Here is a 23,553-nt window from a genome sequence, read left to right on the forward strand (position 1 = left end):
TTGGGGTCAGAACCCCGACTGCATTCGACACGCGGCTCTGAGATAAATATACTGTCCAACCAGCAGGGCAAGGTGTTACCTAATTGGATGACGCCGCACTCCAGTGCTGTAAAGGTATGCCAACCTGCATGCTCGTCGTCGTTGCGGATCGTTATTGTTAACTATAACCATCAACGTGAGACGATAAATGAGATAAAACGAAGCCCACCTAACTTGAGCGCAAGTCTATTCGTTAATTATTTGTATTTATTTTTTGCATTTGTAATGCAATTCGTCTCCGTCTGCGCCCCCGCAATGACAGTGGCATTGAGTCGCCACACCTCGTCGCGACCTTGAGATAAAGTGTATAAGCACTGTCCCCAGGTCAGCGACACTCGTACTAGTTGCAGCATGGTACATACAAAGCTTTGTGTAAAGAAATTCACACGAGAATCAAAGCAGTGTCTTGTCGAGTTTTTCGCAGTAGGTAAAGAAATCTCTTACAGCTAGCGGATGATCGGAACATATGGTAATACATATACATGTATACAGACATCACGCAAAGTGTTTCGTCAGAAATTTTATTTTTAACGTGTAAAACTGAAGTGCGTCTTAATTCCGTTAAAATGAAATTTAATGTCAATTTCTCAGATACCTAATGCCCCGTGACCTTTGAGAATATAAAAAAGTGCCGCATGGTGAGGGGGGGGGGGGGGGGGGGGGGGGGGGACCAAAAATAAAATTTTATTCGCGGTGTGAAAAACGTTGCCGGCTGCACGGGTCAACGATACGAATATAAAGTGAAACGCGTATAAAGATAAGTATAAAAGCGAAAGCCCCCAACCCTCGATGCTTCATCACTATATGTATGTATATTATCGTTCCTCGGTACAGAAACTGCGACGTGACTGAACGAGACGCAGGTTCGTTAACATCGAAACGACACTGAATGACCCCAATTATTTTATGGCGCGAAAAATAAACGCAGGCTTACTCGAGTCGCAGTCCCAATGAAAAATATTCCGGGCACTGCTCCTCCAAGGTCCTTCTGCAAGGTATTTGTCGGAGAGAAGACCTCCTATAATTCGATCTTCCTCAGCTGAAGACAGACTGCGGTTAAATATGGCCGAGAATGATCGCCGAGGGTCACTCTTTACGAATCAAAGACTTTTCACTGTGAGATGTGCTGTTTATGCTCAACGAAACTTTCTACCGCAACCGCAGGTGAAATAAGATGATGCAGTGCAATATTTGATTGGCTGATGATTCCCGCTACCTTGGGTTACGCGTGTTACACTCTGCTGTTTGAGCGTCAAGTTGACAATTTGCAAATAAGTAAACACATTTTGCAATCATCGTAAGACGGTGCATCGTTGCAAACGAATCTATAATATGACGATTTCCATCGGATCCAGTATGCGTACCTACGTACATACATAAGTTCAAGGAAAGTGAGACAGTGCTGTACGTGATGAAAAAAACTCTTCGTACATCCGTGTAACAAAAATATGTTATTGTTTTTGCGATATGAGCTTACGATAAAACAACACGTATAACAAGTATACGAGGTGGGGACCTGTTATCGTGTATCTTTTTTTTCGTGAATCCCATCCCCGCCCTGTGACGTCTTCTAGATACATACAATTCTCTTTCGTTTTGCAAAAAATAACCTGCTATTGCAATAAGCTATTCTCGCTGTATGCATAGACATATACCGCTTGGTGAAGATCAAAATAGCGGAGTCACGACCGCAACGTACGTATGGCTGCGTATGCATGTATATGTCAAGATTTGTATGCATAAAGAAATTTTCTACGTCTTGTTTTCGCCGGCTGAATGAGCCCGAAGTCAAAGATGGTTATTAAAATTTTTCAAAAAGTTACACCCGTGTGTAAGTGGCACCAGGTTGGCTATAGTGTACGGTACGACCAGCTATAATCACTTGTTGTTTTAGACTAATAATTGATGGAAGATAAACGATCGTTCGAATCACGCGTTGTTACCGATTGGACGGTCCACAGGCCGTCTACCATTATCACGTTACTCATGTATTCTAACCTAGTTATATAATTATACAGGTGAAAAGCCGTACAGAATATTTCATTGATCATTATATGAACGACCTTTAAGTCAATTAAGCTATGTAGTCCCCGTTTGTTGAACGAGCAACGCACAGTTGCGGAGGAATTCTCTAAAGCGCGTTAAACAAAGAACTAACTCTCGCATTAATGATCAAGCAGGTAAAAGCAATTAAACTACTTTCTACGTTATTGAATATAAAGAACAATGCTTACCAAATTCCTCAATGAGGTTTAGGTACTCTTATTCAGATTGAATCCTCGGGTGTAGAAATTTGCTTCTCAGCATCAACTTCAATGATCACTCACAGGGTTGACAACAAACAAAACACAAGCACGCGGCGTTTGCGCGCGAAAGTTTGGATCCGTTGGCAAGTTCGAATTTTGAAATGAAAAATCGTTACCGTTCAACCGTAACCCGTATGAGCGAGTGTTGATGAAAGAATTGAATGCAAATATAACTGACGAGACATTGGCGACTATCCGCCACGACTCTTTGGCGTGAAATAATATACGATTCAACTGTCAGTTGGCTTCGGAGCTGCGGTCTGTACTAAGAAGCACGCCGTACGCTTATATCGCGGGACACTCCAAGCTCTGCACCGCTCTGAGTCACGTCTTCGGGTTTATTATACACACGTGTATCAAAGAGAGAACACATCACACTAAAAGACGCGAACTGACGCACGCATGCACCAATGATGTAGACACGCGATTATCGTGGTGTGCGATTTCCCCGAAAGATAAGGAGTCTGATAATGGATGGAATAATAACATCGAAACCTGACGAATCAATTTTCCAAATGGCAATATACTAACAATACACCAACCGCCTGTCCTGCGGCGACTTGGTTAGATCTGCGCGCAAACTTGGCCTACTTATTCTTACGTAGAATTGTGGATCTTGCCCCGAGTTACAAGGGATTCACGCAAGTGTTTGACCGCAAGTTCGTACACCGATATTTCTTTTTTTTCTTGACTTTTATCAATGATAAGAAATCTCACAGTTAAGAATTACTTCAGGTTATGTCTGTATACGTCACTGTCGTATTATAGGGACCGAATATATTTACCCGAATACAATCGCGTAGTTTCGATTTACCTCGACGTCTTGTCGTTCTCTTTTCTCCTTCTTTCTACGTTTCCTTGAGTAATGTGCCCGAGGAGAAATTTTCATCAGGCTCAGATAAGGTCCTGATCAGGCTTGCCGTATCTCTTCATCAGGTATACATCAGATTACTCAATCAGGGCCTGACCAGAAATATATAACGTGTCGTTCCAGAATGCCCTGATCAGTCTGAGTTCCGGCACGATGTTTAATCATTGATCACAACTGGATCAGGACCTCATCAGGTGTTTACCTGATCAGGCTTGGGCAAAGATTGTTCAGATTGATTGATTTTTAAAATAACGTAACAAATTATTTAGTATTGTATAGATGCAAAGTGAAGACTACCAAAAGTGAGTCGCTGGTATCGTTAGGCAGATATCTACAAAAATGATAAACTGCAAAATGATATGTCGTACGATTTAGTAAGTAAATGGACACACTTTGTTACAAGTCATCTCATACTTTTATCATGAGAACGACTTCCATAACGCTTGGTGGCTACTTGAGAACTTACAATGTGTTAGGTTTAGTCATGGTCAGATCAGGTGCGCCGTAGTAGAGTTTACCTGATCTGAGCCTGCTCATGGACAGATCAGACATGCTCTGCAGGCCTCAGTCACGGATGCCTGATGATAACCTGATGAGAGCCTCAACAAACACGTTTTGATAAGTGATACCTGGGAACGACATGCCCAGGGCCTTGTCAGGTGTACCTTAATGAGACACGTTTGATTTCCACCCTATCAAGACCTGTTGGGACGTGATGCTGGCCTGATCGAATATCTACTCGTGTCACAGAAAATTCGAGCGGAACTCCACGATACGTGGTAATGCGTCGTGGTATTTTCACTTCCGGTTCACCTACCAGCTACTTGAGGAAGTTGATTATCAATTTGGCCAGCCGGTGCACTGTACATACTTCCAAAATAAAGAAGTATATGTAAGACTATTCCGGTGGCCTTGTGAATTTCTCAACCTTAATCCAAGGGTTTGTACATCATATATGTCACATACCACAGCTGTGAGAATACCTCAAATACATATATTAGAGAGTAATAGAATATCCACATTTTTTCCCCTTATTTGAACCCATTGCAGCCAAACTGCCTTGCATGTGCTGCAAACATCTACGCGTTTTACCACGTGAAAACATGTTTTCCTCAAGGTGAAATATGAAAATATTTGGCCATCGTTATTGTCAACTTACAGTATGCGCTGGGACATATGTCGTATCAATATTCTGAATATCTCATGTAGCCAAAACTTTTCGCGAAGCACAGCGGCAGCTATGCAACAACCATTCAACGGAAGTTTCTACCGAAACAGTAATTCTGACCCTGCATGATCATGCTCCTCACAATCACGACTATAACCAACTTTTCACGATATGTATAATGCATACAAAGGCTTCGCAGCAAGGAAATCCTTCGATTATCTTCGACGGTGAATAATTTTCGGACAGGTTGTGGACTGACAATGAGTAGCTAATTTAAACTCAAGATGAGTTCCTTGAGCCGTCTGCTTCGGACGTCCTTCGACGGCATGTGGAGCGTTGACTGCTTGAAAGATTTGCCTTCCCATCTCTCAAATTGTTCGCTTATGAGTTTCGTCAAAAGTCGATATGTATGATCATCATTTCTCGATGTGATTGATCGAAAATGTATCTATACTCAATATTTTGCAGTCTGGGTGCCGCAGCATCAGAGTCCAGGCTTTGCACGTTTTCATTGATTCTGCGATAGTGCGGCCATTTAAACCACGTCTCCATAATCTCTCGGTCGTGCTTGATCAAGGCTACCACAATGCTGTATCAGTGAAAAGTGCTTTGTCGCAACAGATAAATTGGTTGGACAATGGGTTGTACTTTTTCTGCCGTTTTTCTACTTGCTTATACTTTGATCCGGCAGGTTATCGATACTTGTAACCCAAGTCCGTTCGCGATAATGGAAATCTGATCTTTTTGCAACGGTCATTGTTGCTGAATTTCCCAGGTCTAGTATATGCACTCCAAGAAAGTTTTCTTCGCAAATGGCACCCCAGGAACTCAAAAAGCGCAACGTAAACATTATAGGATCCACAGCTGAGAAAATACAACGTTTTTCCGCTGTATCTTTGAACTAATATTGAATGTTCTCATTGTCAGTGTTCCCGACTTTTGTTATATACTCTGCACTCTTTATTGGGCTGCCTCGTGCCTCATCTAAATTAGCGAGGAGCAACTGGTGTTGAATTTAGCAACTTCTACACTGCTGAATTCATTGACTGATTTTAACAAGTAGTTGATTCACCCGACATATTTGCTAAACGGTATTGCTGAACCACACAGTTGTTTACACTCCTTGAAATGAAGGTTGGTCTCATTATCATTATCATTGCCATATACGTATATATAGTACAGGCCAGACAACAACTGCGCACTGTTTACAATGTAACTTTTTTTTTTTTTTTATAATCAATATTTAATCAATCGATTGAACGAAAGAGATGCGCACGTGTAAGTATATGCATCATATCACTCTTAACTGTACCTTACACCTAAATTCGCCAAAGCGATCTGTGAAACATGAAATTAGTCTCAGATTTATTTCTAATCCATTATACACGCACTCTTCCGGATGGGCGCAGAGATACGAGTACTAGTTACAAGTTTCCTATTCAATTCTTTTAAATTAAAACAGATTGTGAAGCCGACAGCTGTGGTTATAATTATATAGAGTCAATAATAGGTCGATCTCTTTAACGTTCATTGTCATTTCTACGCGCTAAAAACACCGATATATTACGGGGACTCTTACGACGCAATTAAATATCTTCTCTTACCTATCGAGAAAAATGGCAAACGGATCGTCGAGTTTAATAACTCATTGTTCCACGACTTAGGGTTGAAAGTGCAAGAAACTCGAAAACAGTCTTTCGATGACTCAACGCATAATGGACAAAAGAGGTTCTTTTTTACTTAGTTTATCTAATCACTAACTAATAATTTTGTTTTTGTTTAGTCACACTTTGCATTAATGTCGAAAATATTACATAGCAATAATCATAATTAACAGAGTGATATATATAATAGTACTAAAACAGTAATATCTGATTTTCTGGAAGGCAGATATTTTATCGATAAATTTATCGGTCAGTCAGATTTCGATCTCAATCAATAAGCGATAAAAAGCTGTACTGAGTTTATATTTATCTCTCAGTGAAGTAATTGCCATAAATCAATAATTCTACAGTCATTGATGTTTGTAATAAGTTGCAGACTTATTGTTAGTGCAGACGATTAATCGAGATAGATGCTCAAATTTGATATTGGCGAATTGATATACCGTCAACATGGCCCTGATGCTTACTATAGAAATTATGAACGTGAAAATGTAAACATTCAGATGATTCTGGTTTCACAAACATAAATATAAATACAATGAAACAAAAAAAGAATTACGAAGTGACAAAGAAAACTGGACATACATTGGTAAACACAAGTGCAGTGAAGAACTAATATTTTATTTCGCTAATTTTATGCGAAAGAAAAATTCGACACGGAGAAACGATTTCAGCATCGTACTTGTTATAATAATGTTGATAGTAATAATTCACATATAATTTGCGTCTATCTAACAATTTCAAATTCAATTTTAGGTACACGAATTGGGTGTAGTTGAAGACATTTCATACAAAAGAAAAAATGTGTTTATAGTACTAAAAAAACCGGTGCTTTAAGCTATTATTCGTACGACAATTTTTTTCTTAGTCTTCATTATTATTACTGGGGTTATTTTTTAAAGAGATAACCTCGAATCTCTCTTTCTCTCACTCTTTCGGTAAATAAAAGAAATGTAGAGACGTCACGGTCGAGTCTCAAGCCGATTGTATTGAATCAATTATCATTTAAATGTGCGAAAGAAGCAATGATGATGAAGTTGGCGGGCTGATACAACCTCGGCGCGTACAGTACGGTTTATGTACCCAAGTCGGGCTTAGAGTCTAGAAACTTGATTGGTGGGTTAAGGCAGATATTAATAATCCACGCGTGCGTAGTTAGTTTCGCGTGATTGCAGTTAATCGTTTCTTCGCGGTTTTATTTACATCTAAAGATCGGAAGTCATTGTTACGTTACGGGTCAACTGCTCATGATTCTTTACGGAAATTTTATAATCTATTGCATCAGATAGGTCACTAATCACTCGCAAAGTCGCTCATGCCTGAGCTGTGCTAGACTAAGCATTACATAAGCAGAAGAGTTGAGAAAAGAAAAAAAAACGGACGCTGGACTAAAGGTGTCATTGGCGTCAAAAAGAAGCCCGTGTTTCTGACGTGGTTTGTAGCATACTTCGCTGTAATCATGGTAATTACAGTCATGGCAACGGAAGAAATGAGTATCTCTGCAGTTAGTTAGCGTTACTCTGTAACAATATACGTACAACCTCGAAAATTCGAACCTCAAATTAGAAATTCTCAGTATTTAGTTATTTCATATCGCAAATGTCTGGCCACAAGGAATCAGGTAAGAGCAAAAGATAGAGCCAGCAAGGACCCCAAAACACCTTCGCCAATATCTCAACGACCGTAAGTTAATCCAGTAATGCGTTTATGCTTTTTTTTCTCTGAAAGTTTCTCCTGCGTTAATCATCTACACATATTTTTTTCCTAACTTGTGCAACGTTTTGTGCGTGAAAATTAGCATATATTTTTGACTCACAATCAAAAAAGTAGAAACTGCAGTAAAGCTGGAACCTTACGAAATCGCCACATTACTGAATCTGCACGGGCCTTTATTCAAATCTGGCACGTGAGGCTTGACAGTCACATGAAGACTGTTAACCTTAGGTTATTTTTCATAATGGTTTGCCGGGTTTGGGGCTAATTTGACGATCCTGCGCTTACTCACTCGTCTCGTGGGATTCCATTGTAAAATTAATACAGCATAGTAGAATTCTCTTTTGCCCCTTAGCAGCTGTTACCCGAACACTAAGCCGTAAGGCTGCAGTCTTTATACATCTTCAGTCGGGCTTATTCGTGATCCAATCAGATTCCTAGTCTGAATGAATTGCGCATGCGCTCTTGAGCTTCAAGTCTGGTTTCCAGTTCCGTGCCGATGAAGGTCCAAAGTTCCACATACTTCGGAACCGTTTTCTTTGATGAAAACTATGTTTCAGAAGATCCGTGAATACATTATTGGGAGTATATCATTTCACTGTGGCAAATTTATAAACGAGAAAATCTTTTAAGTGAGTCAACAGTCATATTCAACTGAGTTCAATTTCCTGCCACTAGGTTCGCATGTCCGTAATAAAGATCATTTGAATTTCTCTCTCTAGTATTTCTGCTCTTAGGATTAGACTTATATGAAAATGCGCCTTTTTAGTCACATGCCCCAACTTCCAATTTCGACGTCATTTACCTGAATTGCGGATTGTCGTGCGACATTGAACGTGTATTTTTACACATATATACATACATATATCATTGTTCCGGAATATTCTGCGTTGTGTAACTAGACATACATTCAGCCAGTGCCGAGCAGACGAGTCAGTTCAAAGCAAGAGAGCGTTTCGTGAAAGTGATATTGACTGAGCAAAGAATAAAGACTCAAACATGCCTCGACGAGGACGTTCCGCAAGTCCACCACCCCGAAGGTAGTAGAAATGTATTAAAATATAGTAATTTCATCGACGCATTACATCACTGTCACGAGTATTATACTCATAATTATGATTCTAAAAACGCAATTTCGTGCAATAGTCAGCTTCATGCTTCCGTCGTCACGTTTTTATTGATTTCAACGAGTCATGTTGTTCCGAAATTTTTTCATAACTTTTATTTCCGTTTATTGTTTTTTTTTTTTGATCAATCCTGGATCATCTGAATGCTGTTGCAGGGCGACGGTACCTGCGAGGGCTGCACCACCTCCAGCCCAGCCACCTATACAGGCTGCTCCATCAGCCCCAATGGCCGCTCCATCCCAAGGTCCATCTCTGATGGGACAAATGGCAGCAACCGCCGGTGGTGTGGCAATTGGATCAGCAGTTGGACATACTATTGGACACGCAATGACTGGAATGTTTAGCGGAGGTTCAGACCAGCCTGCGGCCGCTGCTCCAGCTGCGCCTCAAGCTTCCGTGGCAGGCAATGCCGAACCCAGCGGACCTTGCGCATGGGAGATTAAACAGTTCCTCGAATGTGCACAGGGTCAATCAGACTTGACTCTGTGTGAGGGCTTCAACGAGGCCCTTCGCCAGTGCAAAGTTTCAAACCGTTAGTATTTAATGTAATTTCAAATAATAGAGGACAAGAAAAGATTGCAAGTGCAACGCTAGTAAAACTGTTTGCAATGTAAAGTCTTTCTTTGATACTCCATTAGGAATGTGTAAATTCTGTGCAAGAAATAACAAGAAAACTACAGCATCTTTTATCTGAAATAGTGAACCATTAACACGTAAATGCAAGCCAATCAAAGATGTGGCAAATAAATCAAATTTTATATAATAACAAATTGGAATCTGTAGATTAAACACTGCTTACATGTGGTACGTTTACATGTGAACAGCTGTTTAGTAATATTGCAGAAAATTGCAAAGAGCAGTGGATATCGTCAAGATTTTGTTTTCTTTTTGTTTCAGGTGTAATGTAGTGAGAGATACGTTTGTTTAATTAGAACATCGTGAAAACAACAAGTACACGCTACCTAACCGGCTCATGATCACGGAATCTATATTACTTGTAGTTTAACTATGATGGTAGTCCTGCTAATACCCTGACATGTACAATATGTAGAGTTATTTGTTGAATAAATAAATTCGTCGCCCAAGCTACAATGCCCAGTTTGATTTCAACGTAATTAATCTTGAAAAGGAAATTTATGCATGCACATCTCTAATGTCTCGAGTATATGTATCGTTAGCTTTTCTTAAAAAAGCATTATTATCAAATATTCTTACCAGTGATTTAGTACTATAAGACTGATATCAAAACATTAGTAGGTAAGAATATCCTTTACAGGGTGATTCAATCTCTAACAGAATCATCTGGCTGGCTACAGTCTTAGCACAAAAATCACATTCCATATCCTTGAAAGTAACTCGGAGTTATACCGATGCAATTATTTTATTCGGACTGAATATGTAATTGCAGGCCAGATGTAGTGATTATCCAACCACATCAGATAGAGTGAAAAGATCATTTTCGAATAAGTAGCAAAATCAGGTTTTTTCTAACCCATTTCAAAATCGACTTGATCTTGGGCATTGCAATCGTTACCCAGCTTAACCTAACAAGTCTAACAACGACCTCGACATAGCATCTCTTCTGGGCAAATTAAACATTTGACACTTGGCAACAAGCTAGACAACACGCTAGAATCCCCGAGTGGTGCCATCTGTAATTAGTTTTTGCAGAAAAACATTCAGAAAAATGGTAACAGTGCATGTCTTGAATTGCAAATTTATTTTTCTGTAACAAAATTTTTTCCGATCACTTCTCGCAAATTACGAATATACGTGTGACGAAGTAAATTTTAATACCTCGTTAAGTTACATTTTCCGTACGGTCAAGACAAAAATGAAGATGTGAGCTAGCTATGCTTGCGCCATCTAAGATTGTGATGTAAAAATCTTGTTTAACACTAGATTATTCGTGTGAAGATTCATGTGTTGAATTGGTACATCAGATGTTGAATATTGAACTTCTCAAGCAAACCCGCGCATCTTCCCGACAGTAATACGTTCAAGTATTTTAATAGGATTTTATTCAACTTTTCAGATTTACGATAATGTCTTGCAAAGCGGCGTGGACTGGATTAAACTACAGCATCCAGATAACCATGATATGACGCTGATATCTTGATTACATAATATAAAATTGTATATTTCGCGTTGTTAGCTCAAAGTTCGAAACATAAACTGTGAATTAGACTTCCAAATACAATGTATGTCTTTTTGGACACGTGACCGACAATTACAATCTCTTAATCCTATTCTCGATTTAGAGCAATGGCTACGTCAAAAACTGACTGCCATATTGAAAGTATTTACATTCAGAACTAGAAACGTGAGTGCCCAAAATGGAACTGTATCAATGTGTTTTTAGAATAATATATCGTGGGACATGGGTTCTTGAATAGAACCCAATAGTCATTGAATGGAACAGAAAAAAGCACAAGATATCGATTCTCTTGCTCTCTAATTACCATGCCTCTAATTCCTATGTCAAGAAAAACATAGTACACATAACAGGTCTTTTTATTGCCACAACACTCTCCCAGACTTCCTGCACTAGTCGAAAGAGCATAACTTTGGATTGGTACTATATTTCTTAGCCTGGAAAGCGCAGAAAAGTGTAGTAGCTATGATAATACTAGCAGTTAAAAACCTAACCCAACCTTACCTCAAGTTCCTACTGTAGTTAGTCAACTCCGTTGGACGAGGGTAGGAAGCCAATGGGAGTGAGGAATGGGAAGTGATCCAGATCAATTTATTGACCCAACTATTTTCCAAACGGGATCATCCGGAAGCTCTAATATTCGTTTGATCATAGCCCTGATCGAGTAGCCAGTGTTCAAGAAATCGTTTAGACTTTAGCGCAGTTGCAAAAGCGCTGGGCGAAATACTGACGTGAAAGTCTATAGCGCCGAAGGTGTTTTCGGGGTGGTAATTTTACTCGACAAGTAGCGCCCTGAAACCTCATTCGCGGGATTTTCTGTCGCCTTCGTTTTGTTCGGTAAGCCTAGATGACCACGACCGGTATCCGTCAACTCGATTTGATGCCGCGTTGCGGCACTAACAATAAATAGCTGAACTGATCAAACCGCCCGATACCTCGTTAATCCTCCTCAACACTGGCCATCGGACATTGCCCAGCGGACGTGCGATGTACTGTCACAACCTGTCCCGACCTGCTAGCCTGTTTCGTCCTGTCGTCACGGGCTCCCCCCCCGCCCCGCTCCCGACCTTTCCACTTTATGGTTAAAGCATACACTACTGGAGGTAGCTTCGCGTGCACATAAAATGTAGCGGAGGAGTGAGAGAGAGAGAAAGAGAGGTATACGTTGGTATATGATCTATCTCTCCCGCTCTACGCCTGATTGGCCGTTACGTTTCCTCTCAGCCAATCAAACGCAGAGTGAGAGGGACGGAGTAACCCCAAAATATATGTATCTCTCTCATCACTTCGGCTGCATTTGTCGCGAGGTCGATGGGATGGGTAGCTCCCTCCAGTAGTATATGCCCTAAGCCCTCCCCCCGCAAAGCTCGCTACGCGCCTTGATTTCGCCAAAACAAACCAAGATCTCTTCGCGCCGTCGTCGTAATAATTTGTGCCGGACAAACCGGGGGCAACGTCGACCAGTGATTATTTCTAGTTTGATAAACCAGAGCGAGCTGAAAGACCGCGAAGCAGGCGAGAGACTTCACTCTGCTGACAATGGACGCGGAGCCAATCCGCTGACAAGAGCAAATATTTTTCAACCTCTTCGCACAGCAAACGTCTCAGCAGCAACGGTCCTGAGACTATCGGCAAAAAATTGCGCTCTGCGCGTCGTTCTGTTGTTTATACAAACACGAACTTACACAACTTACGCACGACCACGATTTAGGGCGATTTCGAAATCACTCGTGCACTCACGCACACAAGCCGGCGTCGAAGCGAATCCCCGTAAAAAAGTTTGCCAAGAGACCGAGTGCCTTGGAGAAAAGTGTCATATTTCCGTCACGTGGACGGGCGGCATTCGCGGCTTCCTCGAGTCATTGAGCGATGTGTCAGACAACTGCCGCGTGAATTTATCTGGATACAGTAAAAACAACCGGCGTCAATGTCGTCCAGCAGGTCAGAGTTTAGGAGGAGCCAGGTCTTCACGGCGGTCAGGACTCTACGCGGTTCTTTGGACCCTCAAGAAATATGCGAGGCGTTGACCTGCATTCAGAGGTGATAAAATCTTCAAACTATCTTACTTTACTCGTTCTTTCTCGCATTAACCGTACCGCTGTTGATGAAGTAACGACAGGAAATTTTAATCGATCGGTGATTTTAGCGCCGTTGCCAGGCCTGGAGCTGTGGACTCTCTTTCCGAGGGACAATTGAAGGAAATATGCAAATTAGTTCTCTCAGCTTTCACCAGTGGCAAGGAAATTCTCTACCCTGAAGCGAGTTGCACTTTGGCTGCCATTCTTCGATCATGCAGAGATCGCAAGCTCAATTTATTCAGTGAACTGATGCGCGTTAACTTTGAGGCGAGGTGCGATTACCCAATGAATACTAATCAGCTATCGTTTCCTGTGTGACCATTTTATGGCTCAGTTCGTCATTTTTTTATATATTTTTCAGGCTCAAAATATTCCAGCTCTTTGAAGGGCTTCAGGATGAAGCAGTGAAGGCGTTATCTTCTGATAAATACATTGTCGACTTTCTCAAGGATTGCATGAACTCAGTAACTGCTGAAAAAATGGATTGGATTGCTCCAGACGCTTGCGTTGATAACATAAAACCCCTGCAAATTGTTGAGTATAAAACATTGTCCACTATGGAACAGGTAGAGGAAAAAATCGTCGTCTGTGTACTGAATTTGCTGTATAGACTTTACAAATTATCTACTTCCACCACTTACGATGAATGTGCAAAGGTGGGTCTTGCTATTTTCATCATTCTAACCATGTCAAGCTGGTGCAACGTTTATTAGACCACTGACCCTTTCTGATGACTTGATGATCTATCTAATAATGTTCTTTCAGTTCAGTGGTATGTTTTTGGACAAAGTGGCAACCTTGGCTTACATGGGTCACAAACGACAGCGAGGTCCGGCAATACAAGTACTCCAGGTTCCTAACATGGGAAATCGCATACGCATTAGTTCACCTACTGTATGGCAAGACTACAAAACCATGTTGCAGAATACTTATTGTAAACGCATGTCAATTTTAGTATCTGCCTGTGAACCTGACTGGTCTGTGCTCTGGACTACTAGCATTCAGCTCCTCGGCACAGAACTTCATCGCGGAGCTGGTCTCATAAATAACCTGCTTAGTGTCGAGGAGAAAGCATTTAAATCTGTGGATACGGTTGTACGCAGGTAAAGTGAAATGCGCGGCAAATGTTTGACAAGAAACTGCAACATAGTCAGTATTATTCAAGTGACACAATTTTCTAAACTTTTAAATACTTTTTACACAGGCAAGCTTTTTTATCATGGAACCTGATAGTGGACAACTTTGCCCTTGACGAACAGGAGCTTGCTACTGTCAGACGAATTAAGCTACTCTGTATACCATTGAATGCTAAGAACAGTAAAACTGAGATGATGACTATGACAAAACTTACGGTTTGGTGGCATCTGATCTACAAGCTGTTCAAGCATATTGAAAAATTTACTAGCCCAGTACTTACTCAGTTCCTTAACTTTTGTTTTGGTCCACTTGGTGACACGCCACTTTTATCATCGAAATTCAACGTTGTTCCTTCGCCCGGCAAGAGATTTTACAAAACTAAATTTATCGCAATTGACGCACTCTTGCAACTTTTGTCTGCAAATGAGAAAGATTTGGAATTAACGAAATCTTCACTAGAAGAAAAACTTCCATCTCCTGTCAGTGCCGAAGTATTTAAGCTATGTTACAAAACGTTTGTACACTGCGTTGGTGAGGCAATGCTTGCCTTGACTCACATGGAATTGGAAACAAGAGGTGAAATAATTGCCGTCTTTTGGAAAACTCTCCTTGCTCGAACTAAGGATATCGAAGATGGCGCTGCACTGGTAGGTTACTATTTATGTGATTACAAAATATCTCATTGTAAAATGAAAATAACAACTGGTTGCAAAATCAATCAGTCTCTTCAACAATTTTTTTTTTCCTTTATATATATGTTTTAGTCACAAATACACAAAGAAATTATATTGCTCTTCATGGCATTGGGGGAGTATATCGAAACTAAACCAATCATCAGGGATACCATGCTGGATATTATTATACCGAGCCTTGAGTCTCTACCGGCTTATATATTTAATTTTGACACAATGGTCGATCTAATGACTATTTTTATAAAACCGTCAATGCTGAGTAAAATCGACAGGTACGTAGGATATATCTCGTTAACTAGTGTCTAAAAGACTAGTGTCGTGTTTGCTTGAAAGTAACATCTTACATATTTTATATAAGTCTAGATCATAGAAATTTCTGTTACATGACGACGTTGTAGATTTAAAATAATAAATTTAAACTACATTAAACTATTCTTTCTGCTGATTACAGCAATATGATCGTCAATATATTATTTTTTTAATCTATTTAAAGGACGCACCATGATTTAATCAAATACCTGCTCTGGCGAGGAGTCAAACCATCTGAGCAAATATCTTATGTACCAAACGCATTTGAAGTGATTAAAAAGCTAGTTGAGCAACTTGAATCAGTAAATACTATTCCTGAAAACTCGTAAGTTATGTTTATATTGAAGAAGAAAATTAGAATCGGATTATTCAAGCATAATCTGTTATTATAACGGAAATTTATTTCTGCAGAAATGGTTTGTTTGTACTATGGTGTATTCTCTGTGAGATGGTAATTAAATACATGAATGATGGGAAGGAAGTGAACGAAGGTGATGCAGCAGCACATGACTTTAAAACCATTCAAACTTTGATGAAGTTCCCGTTTACACGTAATCTAGTAACTGATGTACGGAATGTGAGTGAAAAAATTTGTTTATGCTTCATCTTTGATAGCTATAAATTAATTTCATTTTTGTTTTTATTTCTTATTTTCTACTTGAATGTTGAGTGATCCTATGATTGTTATCCTTTAAAGTTGATTTCTGTTTCAAGTTTATAGTGCCAAAATGTTAGATTTTCTTTTACTGTAACAATATTTTTAAGTATCTGTTGAGGTAAAGCGTATAAGAAGAAAAAAGACTCAGGAAAGCATGGAAAGTAAAGACCCATTATGTTCGTGTTTATTATTATTTCGTTAATGTAATTATACGGTAATTGTAGATCAAGAAGATTGCAGTTACGTGGAAAAATCTTTACGGACAATTCGATCTTCAAGCTAATCTAGTTTCTACAGTAAAGCCCAACGAATTTGTATCATTAGCAATTTCTATGATACAAGATGGCATTGATTCAGATGAACGATACGCCGGCTTTGCCGTATCTTGCCTGGACGGAATATTGACAACAATGAATTACAAGCACGTGCTTGGTAGGAAAAAAGAAAATATTACTTATTCGCGTTTTAGACTGATCCCATTTTGTACCCGATGTACATACAATGAGTATTGAAATTTGATATCCGTATTTGCAAACGAGTTTAAGCATTATTCAATATTATTTTGTGTTCTTTTTTTTTTTAGACACAAATGGGTTCCTGCCCATAGTCAGACTTATCAACAATTTATGCATAATCAACTTTCGAGTGAAAAATTTCAAGGACACTGAGGTTGCGCTTAGAGAACTATCATCTGTATTGATAACCCTTTATGGACATGCGCCCAGCAAAGTAGCGACATGCTTGGAAGCAGTACGGCCTGCACTTGAACACATGCTGGGACCTTGCAAAGAAGAGAGTTTAGTGAAAGAGGTAATCAGAACTTGCTTATCGGCAGTGTAAATTAAATATTGACAGTTTTCAGAACCCTGGAAAATTCGCAATGTCAGTGATCGTAGCTAATACCTAGAATTGAACATATTTCAAAATGAAACTTGAGAGCAAAACCTGAGATATTGTTTTTCTTTTCACTTTTTAATCATCCCTGATAGATTTTATGTAGTATAAAGATTGAATAAAGAAATCGTAAATCATAAACTTAAACACACTCGTATCTAATATTAATAAAATGTAAAGCCATTTTGTTTTCATCTGGTATTTGTAGAACTTGATATCCTGTAATTCTAGATCATGAGTACCTGGGAAACAATCATGAGCATTTTCAAAGGGCTTGGAGCGATCTTATCGTCAACGATGATCGTGTCATTTCAAAAAGCTTTCCAACTGGCCCTCCGTCACCAAGAATTTGAAATCGTGTCTCAAACGCTTTCTTGTCTCGACTTGGATGAGTACAGGAACAAACCTTTGGTGAAAAAACTTATAAATGATGCCAAATCGGATAAAGTTAAACAAGAATCTACTGGCTTAACTCTACCAGAAAATGGAGATAAGCAAACTCCCAAATTCCCAAAACAGACTGGCAGCTTTCTCAACCGCAAAATCCCTAGCCCTAAGCCTATCACACCTGGCCCTGGTCCAAGCCACATATCTAAAAATGCAGCGAAGTGTCCATATTTTCCTGACCCTGATTCACAGGTACGTGACTATTTTGTCTAATTATCTTAATATACAACCAGTATTTAATCCTGACTGACTTTGTAGATGAATAGCTGCGATTTCTTCATTACAGGAATACGTTGTTATAAAAAATGACTTTAAATTCGACGCCAATCGGCTTACAGAGCATCAGAAAGAGTCGCTGTTGAGAAGACGGGAGGATATTCCAGCACTCTATAACGACCTTTCACAGTCCTACTCTCAAGACACACAAAAGATCCAAGAATGGTTTGACAAAGAGAAGAGCAAGATTGCTAACCAGGATACAACATGTAAATTGAATAGCACCAATGCCCTTGGTGCAGGTGATAAGAATACAAATATCGGAGAAGCAAATAAAGAAAACAAACTTGATCCAGGTCAAACAGTTGTTACCGAAACTAGTGAGACTTCCAGTAAGGTGCAGACGAAGGAAGTTGAGGGTGAAAAAATTAAGAATGGAGAGAATATAAAAATCACTGAAAATCCATCGACCTGTGAGAGAATTTCGCCAACTATCGAGTCCTCTAAGGATGTTGAGACCAATCTATTAATAGCAAAAAAATTGAACTTCGAATCGTTGACTGAATTTCCCAAGGAGGCATCTTCTGAGAAAAAATCGATCGAAACACCTTCAACTTTGCAAAACCCAAATACGTCTGAGGAAAAGTCTAAGCACGTTAAAGAGGCCACTAAGAGAGGAGTAAAGCGGAAAACTACAGGGTCGGACAGCGACAGCGAAGGAAACATTTGCATCAGCAGAAAACTCAGAAAATCAATTCTTCCGATAGTCAGTGATACCCAGAGTGATTCTGATAGCATTCAGTCAACGGAGAGTGAGAAGGACAAAAAGCCCTTAAGCAAGAGGACAAAAACTGAAATGTCACGTCTCAGGATCAACATGGTATTTGGGAATGATCAATTTCTCAATCATCCTGGTCGCAGACGATCTAAAGTAAACTATGAGGACGAGGGGGAGGCAAAGACGGATGAATGCGAGTCATGTGAGACATCCAAAACCACTAGAAACAGCAAAACCATTCGCGCTAAAGGTACGGTAAAGGAAATCAAATCTGACCCTGGGTCTCAATCTTCGCAAAAACGGAAGCTTAGAAATTCGAAAAGCTCAGCACTTGACGAAATGTCGACGGAAAAGAAAACCGTGGAAAAAAAAACGATGGAAAAGAATACAGTGGAAAAGAAAACGATGGAAAAGAATATAGTGGAGAAGAAAACGGTGGAAAAAAAATCGGAAAAGAAATTAGAGAAAAAATTGGTAGATAGCCCCAGTTCTGAAGACTCGACAAACCCTGTTTCTCATGAAAATACTACAAAAAAAAATCTGAGTGATAAATCTGAATCTAAAGATAGCAATGAGATTCAGGAGCTGGCAAAAGAGCCAGATCTTAATATCACGGAAAATGAGTCTCAAGAGTCAGCTTCTCAGAATTTAACCAGTGACTCGGAAGAAATTGTTGAAAGTTCGCAAGCATCCTCTACCAGTGGTTCGTCAATGTTGGACAAAAAATATAGCAACAAGCAATGTTTTATTAGGATCAACAAAATGCAAAGCTTACAACCTGGCCAAACAATCGAACTTGATGTTGGAAATGAAAAAACTAAGATCATAAAGGGTCCCGAACCTGACAGCCCGTTCAAAGTATGCACATCTGAGACAACCGAGGTTTCACTGAGAGAAGTATGTTCGGTAAAATTTATGTTTTCATTTAATAAAATCAGAATTGTACAATTAATTTCGATTTTGTCAATTCAACAATCTCATAAGGCTCTACTCCTCATTTGATGTGATTAGCCTGCTTCTCCTTGTTCGGTTTTTACCGCCCGTTACAATTTTAAAATGTAAATTTACATTTCTTGTTATTGTGCAGTGAGTAATAATTGTATTTATCTGTTAGTCTGTTAGCGAGAATAACATCGATGCAGAAAAGATGGAAGAGGAGAAGGAAGAGAAAGAGAATACTGCCTTGCAAAATATTAAGGAAATTGACGATACAACTACAACTCCAGAAATAATAGTGCTGACTGAACCTGTTGTGACAGCTGAGGCGAAAACTACGTCGCCAGAATTGAGACCATCCCTGGCAACTGACGTTTCCTTGTCACCAATTAGACTTCCTAGCTCGCTGTTAAGCTCATGCTCACCTAAAACCTGTCAGAAACGATATTCTAAACTAAGAACAGTCACACCACAGGGACGTACAGCTCACATGCTGGGCCTTGTAACTAAACAAGCGTTAGCAGAGACCAAGTCCAGTGTTTCGCTGGATGAAGATCTTGCTTCGAGTTCTAAAAAGGTCAAGGAAAACGAAGAGGAGCCTGCTGCAGGAAAAAAAGATCGGTTCTTTGTTCTTAAGGAACCGGAACGACTTGGAAGTCCGTCTGGTAGCAGACAGGAAAAAATATTTAACAAGATGAGAACCACTCCAGATAAGGATGCGTTGTCACAGACAATGACGAATCATTTTGGTAACTTGAGAAATGACGGGGAGAAATCGTCACTGGTAAAGATAATAGACATGGAACACACTAGTACAGATGGTACACTAATTGATCGGACTGGTGACTCGAACAGAGAAAAGACTGACGAAGAAAACAATGCCTCGCTCGCTCAAGACAGAGAGGCACTTCCCATACTTGAGTGGTCCAGCGCCAATCCACCATCCTTAACTGCCTCGCCATCGGCCAGCATTCTCAAACGACAGCGGCAGCTACAGATTGAAAATGATGCTGAGAGTCCAACTGTTGCGTGCAAGGTAAGCAGAATTCTTTTTTTCTTATTTACCTATGACAATCAATTGACTCAGATAAAACAATGAGTTGTTCTTGTTTACTTTCGTGACTTCAGAGAAAACGAGTCAGTTTTGCCGATCCTCCAGTCTCTAAAGAAATGGGGTACGAGATAACTACCTCAACATCCCCCCACCGTATGAGCAAACTTTCCTCAGGATCGCGTATTTTCGTCCCACGCAAGGATTCTCCAATACGCTTGAAGCAGACAAAGATTAAAACCTTCCAAAGTTCTGGACAGTTTGATAAAGAACAGGAAATGGAAGTTGATAAATCTTTAAATCCAACCGATTCCCAGGTCATCGATGGGATATTAAATGAGGGCAAATGTAGTTCGAAAACCGAGGCTGACTCTGATAATCTGACAGTAACATCTCAGGAAACCCAAAATCAGACTTTAGGTATTGTCAACAATAGTAACAATCAGATTTCACTGTCAGAGCGCGGAAACGATTCCGCAAGAGTGACCCTTGATAATTTGACGATGGAAATAGAAATAGCAGCCGGATCTCCGAAATCGAAGTTCAAAACTAAAGATGCCAAAGATATAATGGAACAAGATGTGAACGTGTTGGAGAAGCAAAATATTGAGGAGACTGAAACCCAGCAAGACATATTTGAGATCGTCAATACTGCCCCAGTCATCGACAAGTGTAAAAGTTTGCCAAAAAGAGACCAAAAGACGAGCCCCACCTTGGGGAACAAGACTTCACAAGACGACAGCAGTCTGAGATATATTGAAATGAACGTACCGACGAATCCCACTATCCAGGAATGTCTAACGAGAAAAGAAAGCTCGTGCATAGATGATCTTGAGGACACAGTTGACATACAAAATGTGACAGGACTCAATTCGACTACTAATTCCGAGGAATTGTTCGCCAGCAAACCCGTCAGGACCAGCACACATGCTAATGATGCCGGACAATCAGCTGAATTTGACACTCTTCCTGTGACAGATTCAGTTTTTTCCAATTTACCATTCAGCCAGAGCAGCCAGGTCACCAATGACACTATGGAACTTGACCAGCCAGAATTGCTGGATTCTGCATGCCCGATATTCCCCACGTTGATAGAGTCTAGTGAACCAATCGATTCGATCGTAGGATATCTTGCCGATCCTCTGTGGAAGTCACACCTGTCTAACTACTTTCAAACAAAGGGCATTGAAACAGTGGGAAATCTTGCTCAGCTAAGCGAGCGTGAAGTTAATTGGATACCGGTGAAACGGAGCCCTAAGGTCCCCTTTGTTAAGAGTGTATTAGAGCATTTCGAAAAGACGGCTGTCGTCAGCTTGCCATCTCTCGGAACTATGGACAACACATCGCAGTCGTCGGTCGGCATTACCCCTACCACATCTCCTGACTTGTCATTGACTAGCTCTACGCCTATCGCTCAGTCTTCCTCCCTTTGTCCACCCCTAGTTAAACTGAAAGTTAGAAATTCAATGAATGATTGTGTAACATGTCCTAAGAAACTGACTAAATCTACAGAAACTCAAGTGTCGATTGAGGAACTTCTGGACGAGGTTGATGCTTCGGTTACACTTAAAAGTGCGATAAAAAGATGCTCGGCGGAAAATATTATCGCTAATTATAGGGTAAGTGATACGATTGAAAATTATTTACTTTAAAGAATTATTGGTTGATTTATTTGTGTATCTTTTGTTTCTTCCAGTTGAAGATGAAAAACATGGCTGACGAAGACCTTGAACGTGCAACTATAAAAATGCTTGGAATACAGCCAAAGACTAGCGTTGACGCGCATCTAAAAACTGCGTGTCGAGCCTCAGGATTAGAAAAAGTCCTGGGTAGACTGCCGGACATTTTCAGCCATGACAAAAATTTCTTTACGAAACTTTTGGGAGCGTATCGTCGTAAAATCCAAGCTGCAGACTGCATGCAGGCGTTGGATTTTGAGGAGATTAAAACTGCTATCAACAAGCGTTGCACGTCGTCAGATCTTGCGGAATTGCTTTCAAGAAAACTCAAGGAAGAGGCAGATGCTGGTATAACTACACCAATGACTGAATTGTCCAGCCTTCAAGCGATGCTGAAACGTATGCCCAAAGATTTGATCATCAGTCACACAGTCGCCAATGAGGAACTCATCTCCCCACTCATCGTATTGGACATTGCCCTACAGAACAACAGTCCTGCTGACATATGTTCGGCCCTAGAAGGACAGCCAAGCACTGTACGAAATCGTATTTTCAGCGAGCTATGCACCATTCAGGCCTTGGCGACACATATAGAAGAGAAAAATTTATCCGATGATGCATTAACAGAGCTGTTGAAAGTGGTGGCGAAAAATTTGGATACGACAAGACTCCTTGACGTGTTCAATGAGACTTTAAAAGAGAAATTCACCCAGCTAAAACCGCCGTCAAATACGTAGGTCTTACACTGCCCCCTTGTACTTTCAATACTTTTTTTTCCGTTTCGTTTATTGATTTATGGATAATAGGAATATTTTTATTTTCCAGTCAAATATTATTTTCCTTAAATAGCTTATTTCTTTCTTGAGTTTATGAACTTTGATACCACGCTGATTGCAGTTCTTGGTTTACAGTAATTTACTGGCGGTAAATATCGGTATTCACTCAGCAGATCTTGTGTTCCCTAAATTTAAGAATGCTGCGTTGTAAATATAAATAGTGTGTAATGATTAACGATTATTTGAATACTGATTATGCTGATTCAACTATTTGAATAATCAAATATCTTATGTTGTAGGACTAGGTACTTTATTTATGTAGTCACCTTTAAATGCATGAAAGAAAGAAGGAAAAAAATGATTAGTACCAAATACATGAATTTCAGCATTATCATTATCATTTTCATTCTTATTTATACAAATATTATCGTAATAATTGGTGAAAAATTAAAGATTGTAATGATGTCTGCAGAAGTTGACGCTTTCAAAAAACAATCTTCCCCCCCCTACTTTTTACCCGTATATGCATAAAAGACATTTCTCCAAGCTAAGAATCACTAAAATTAAGTACAGTGAATCGAAGTGTCGCCTGAAGCGAATACTACCGAACGTTCTCAACGTGGCACCGAGAGTATAAACATCTGCATTTTTCCGCATTATTCTCGATAAGTCAATCACTGTATGCAGCCTTAAATTCATATTGTATGTACTAGCGCGTCCAGTTTACGAATGCTTTAAAAATAATAAATCTGGGACTTTTTCAATTACTGATCTATTATTGCACTATAAATTTTACTGCTTGTTTTGTGCGTAGACTTGGCGCCTCTTAGTTCTGAGGACCAACTGAGCACCTTGTAAT

At 39.9% G+C, this 23,553-nt stretch overlaps 3 protein-coding genes across 4 annotated transcripts in view; 2 read left to right on the plus strand and 1 right to left on the minus strand.

Moving 5' to 3' along the window:
* Positions 1–2,683, minus strand: part of LOC107226841 (transducin beta-like protein 2) — a 52,610-nt gene extending 49,927 nt beyond the window's left edge. Inside the window, exon 1 of the mRNA XM_046739299.1 lies at positions 2,274–2,683. The gene's annotated coding sequence lies outside the window, so the exon portion shown is untranslated. The remainder of the gene's footprint in view (positions 1–2,273) is intronic.
* Positions 2,684–8,572: 5,889 nt separating this feature from the next.
* On the plus strand, positions 8,573–9,977 carry LOC107226843 (coiled-coil-helix-coiled-coil-helix domain-containing protein 2). Its single transcript, XM_015667792.2, has 3 exons — positions 8,573–8,801; positions 9,044–9,420; positions 9,786–9,977. Exons 1-3 carry the CDS (start codon positions 8,761–8,763, stop codon positions 9,794–9,796), a joined length of 429 nt encoding a protein of 142 aa, XP_015523278.2. The 5' UTR covers positions 8,573–8,760; the 3' UTR covers positions 9,797–9,977.
* A 1,528-nt stretch (positions 9,978–11,505) lies between these two features.
* LOC107226825 (telomere-associated protein RIF1) lies at positions 11,506–23,458 on the plus strand. Of its 2 annotated transcripts, none has more exons than XM_046741086.1 (15): positions 11,506–13,083; positions 13,190–13,393; positions 13,483–13,777; positions 13,887–14,224; positions 14,326–14,905; positions 15,023–15,222; positions 15,444–15,584; positions 15,671–15,836; positions 16,142–16,349; positions 16,501–16,727; positions 17,043–17,450; positions 17,545–19,158; positions 19,367–20,224; positions 20,317–21,858; positions 21,936–23,458. In XM_046741086.1, exons 1-15 carry the CDS (start codon positions 12,971–12,973, stop codon positions 22,653–22,655), a joined length of 7,614 nt encoding a protein of 2,537 aa, XP_046597042.1. In that variant the 5' UTR covers positions 11,506–12,970; the 3' UTR covers positions 22,656–23,458. The 2 variants fall into 2 exon arrangements, with proteins under 2 accessions (XP_046597042.1, XP_015523237.2); XM_015667751.2 differs by having other exon boundaries at positions 11,507–13,083; positions 17,545–19,149.
* Positions 23,459–23,553: the final 95 nt, after the last annotated feature.

The sequence above is a fragment of the Neodiprion lecontei genome, chromosome 5, assembly GCF_021901455.1.
Source record: "Neodiprion lecontei isolate iyNeoLeco1 chromosome 5, iyNeoLeco1.1, whole genome shotgun sequence".
Lineage (NCBI taxonomy): Eukaryota > Metazoa > Arthropoda > Insecta > Hymenoptera > Diprionidae > Neodiprion > Neodiprion lecontei.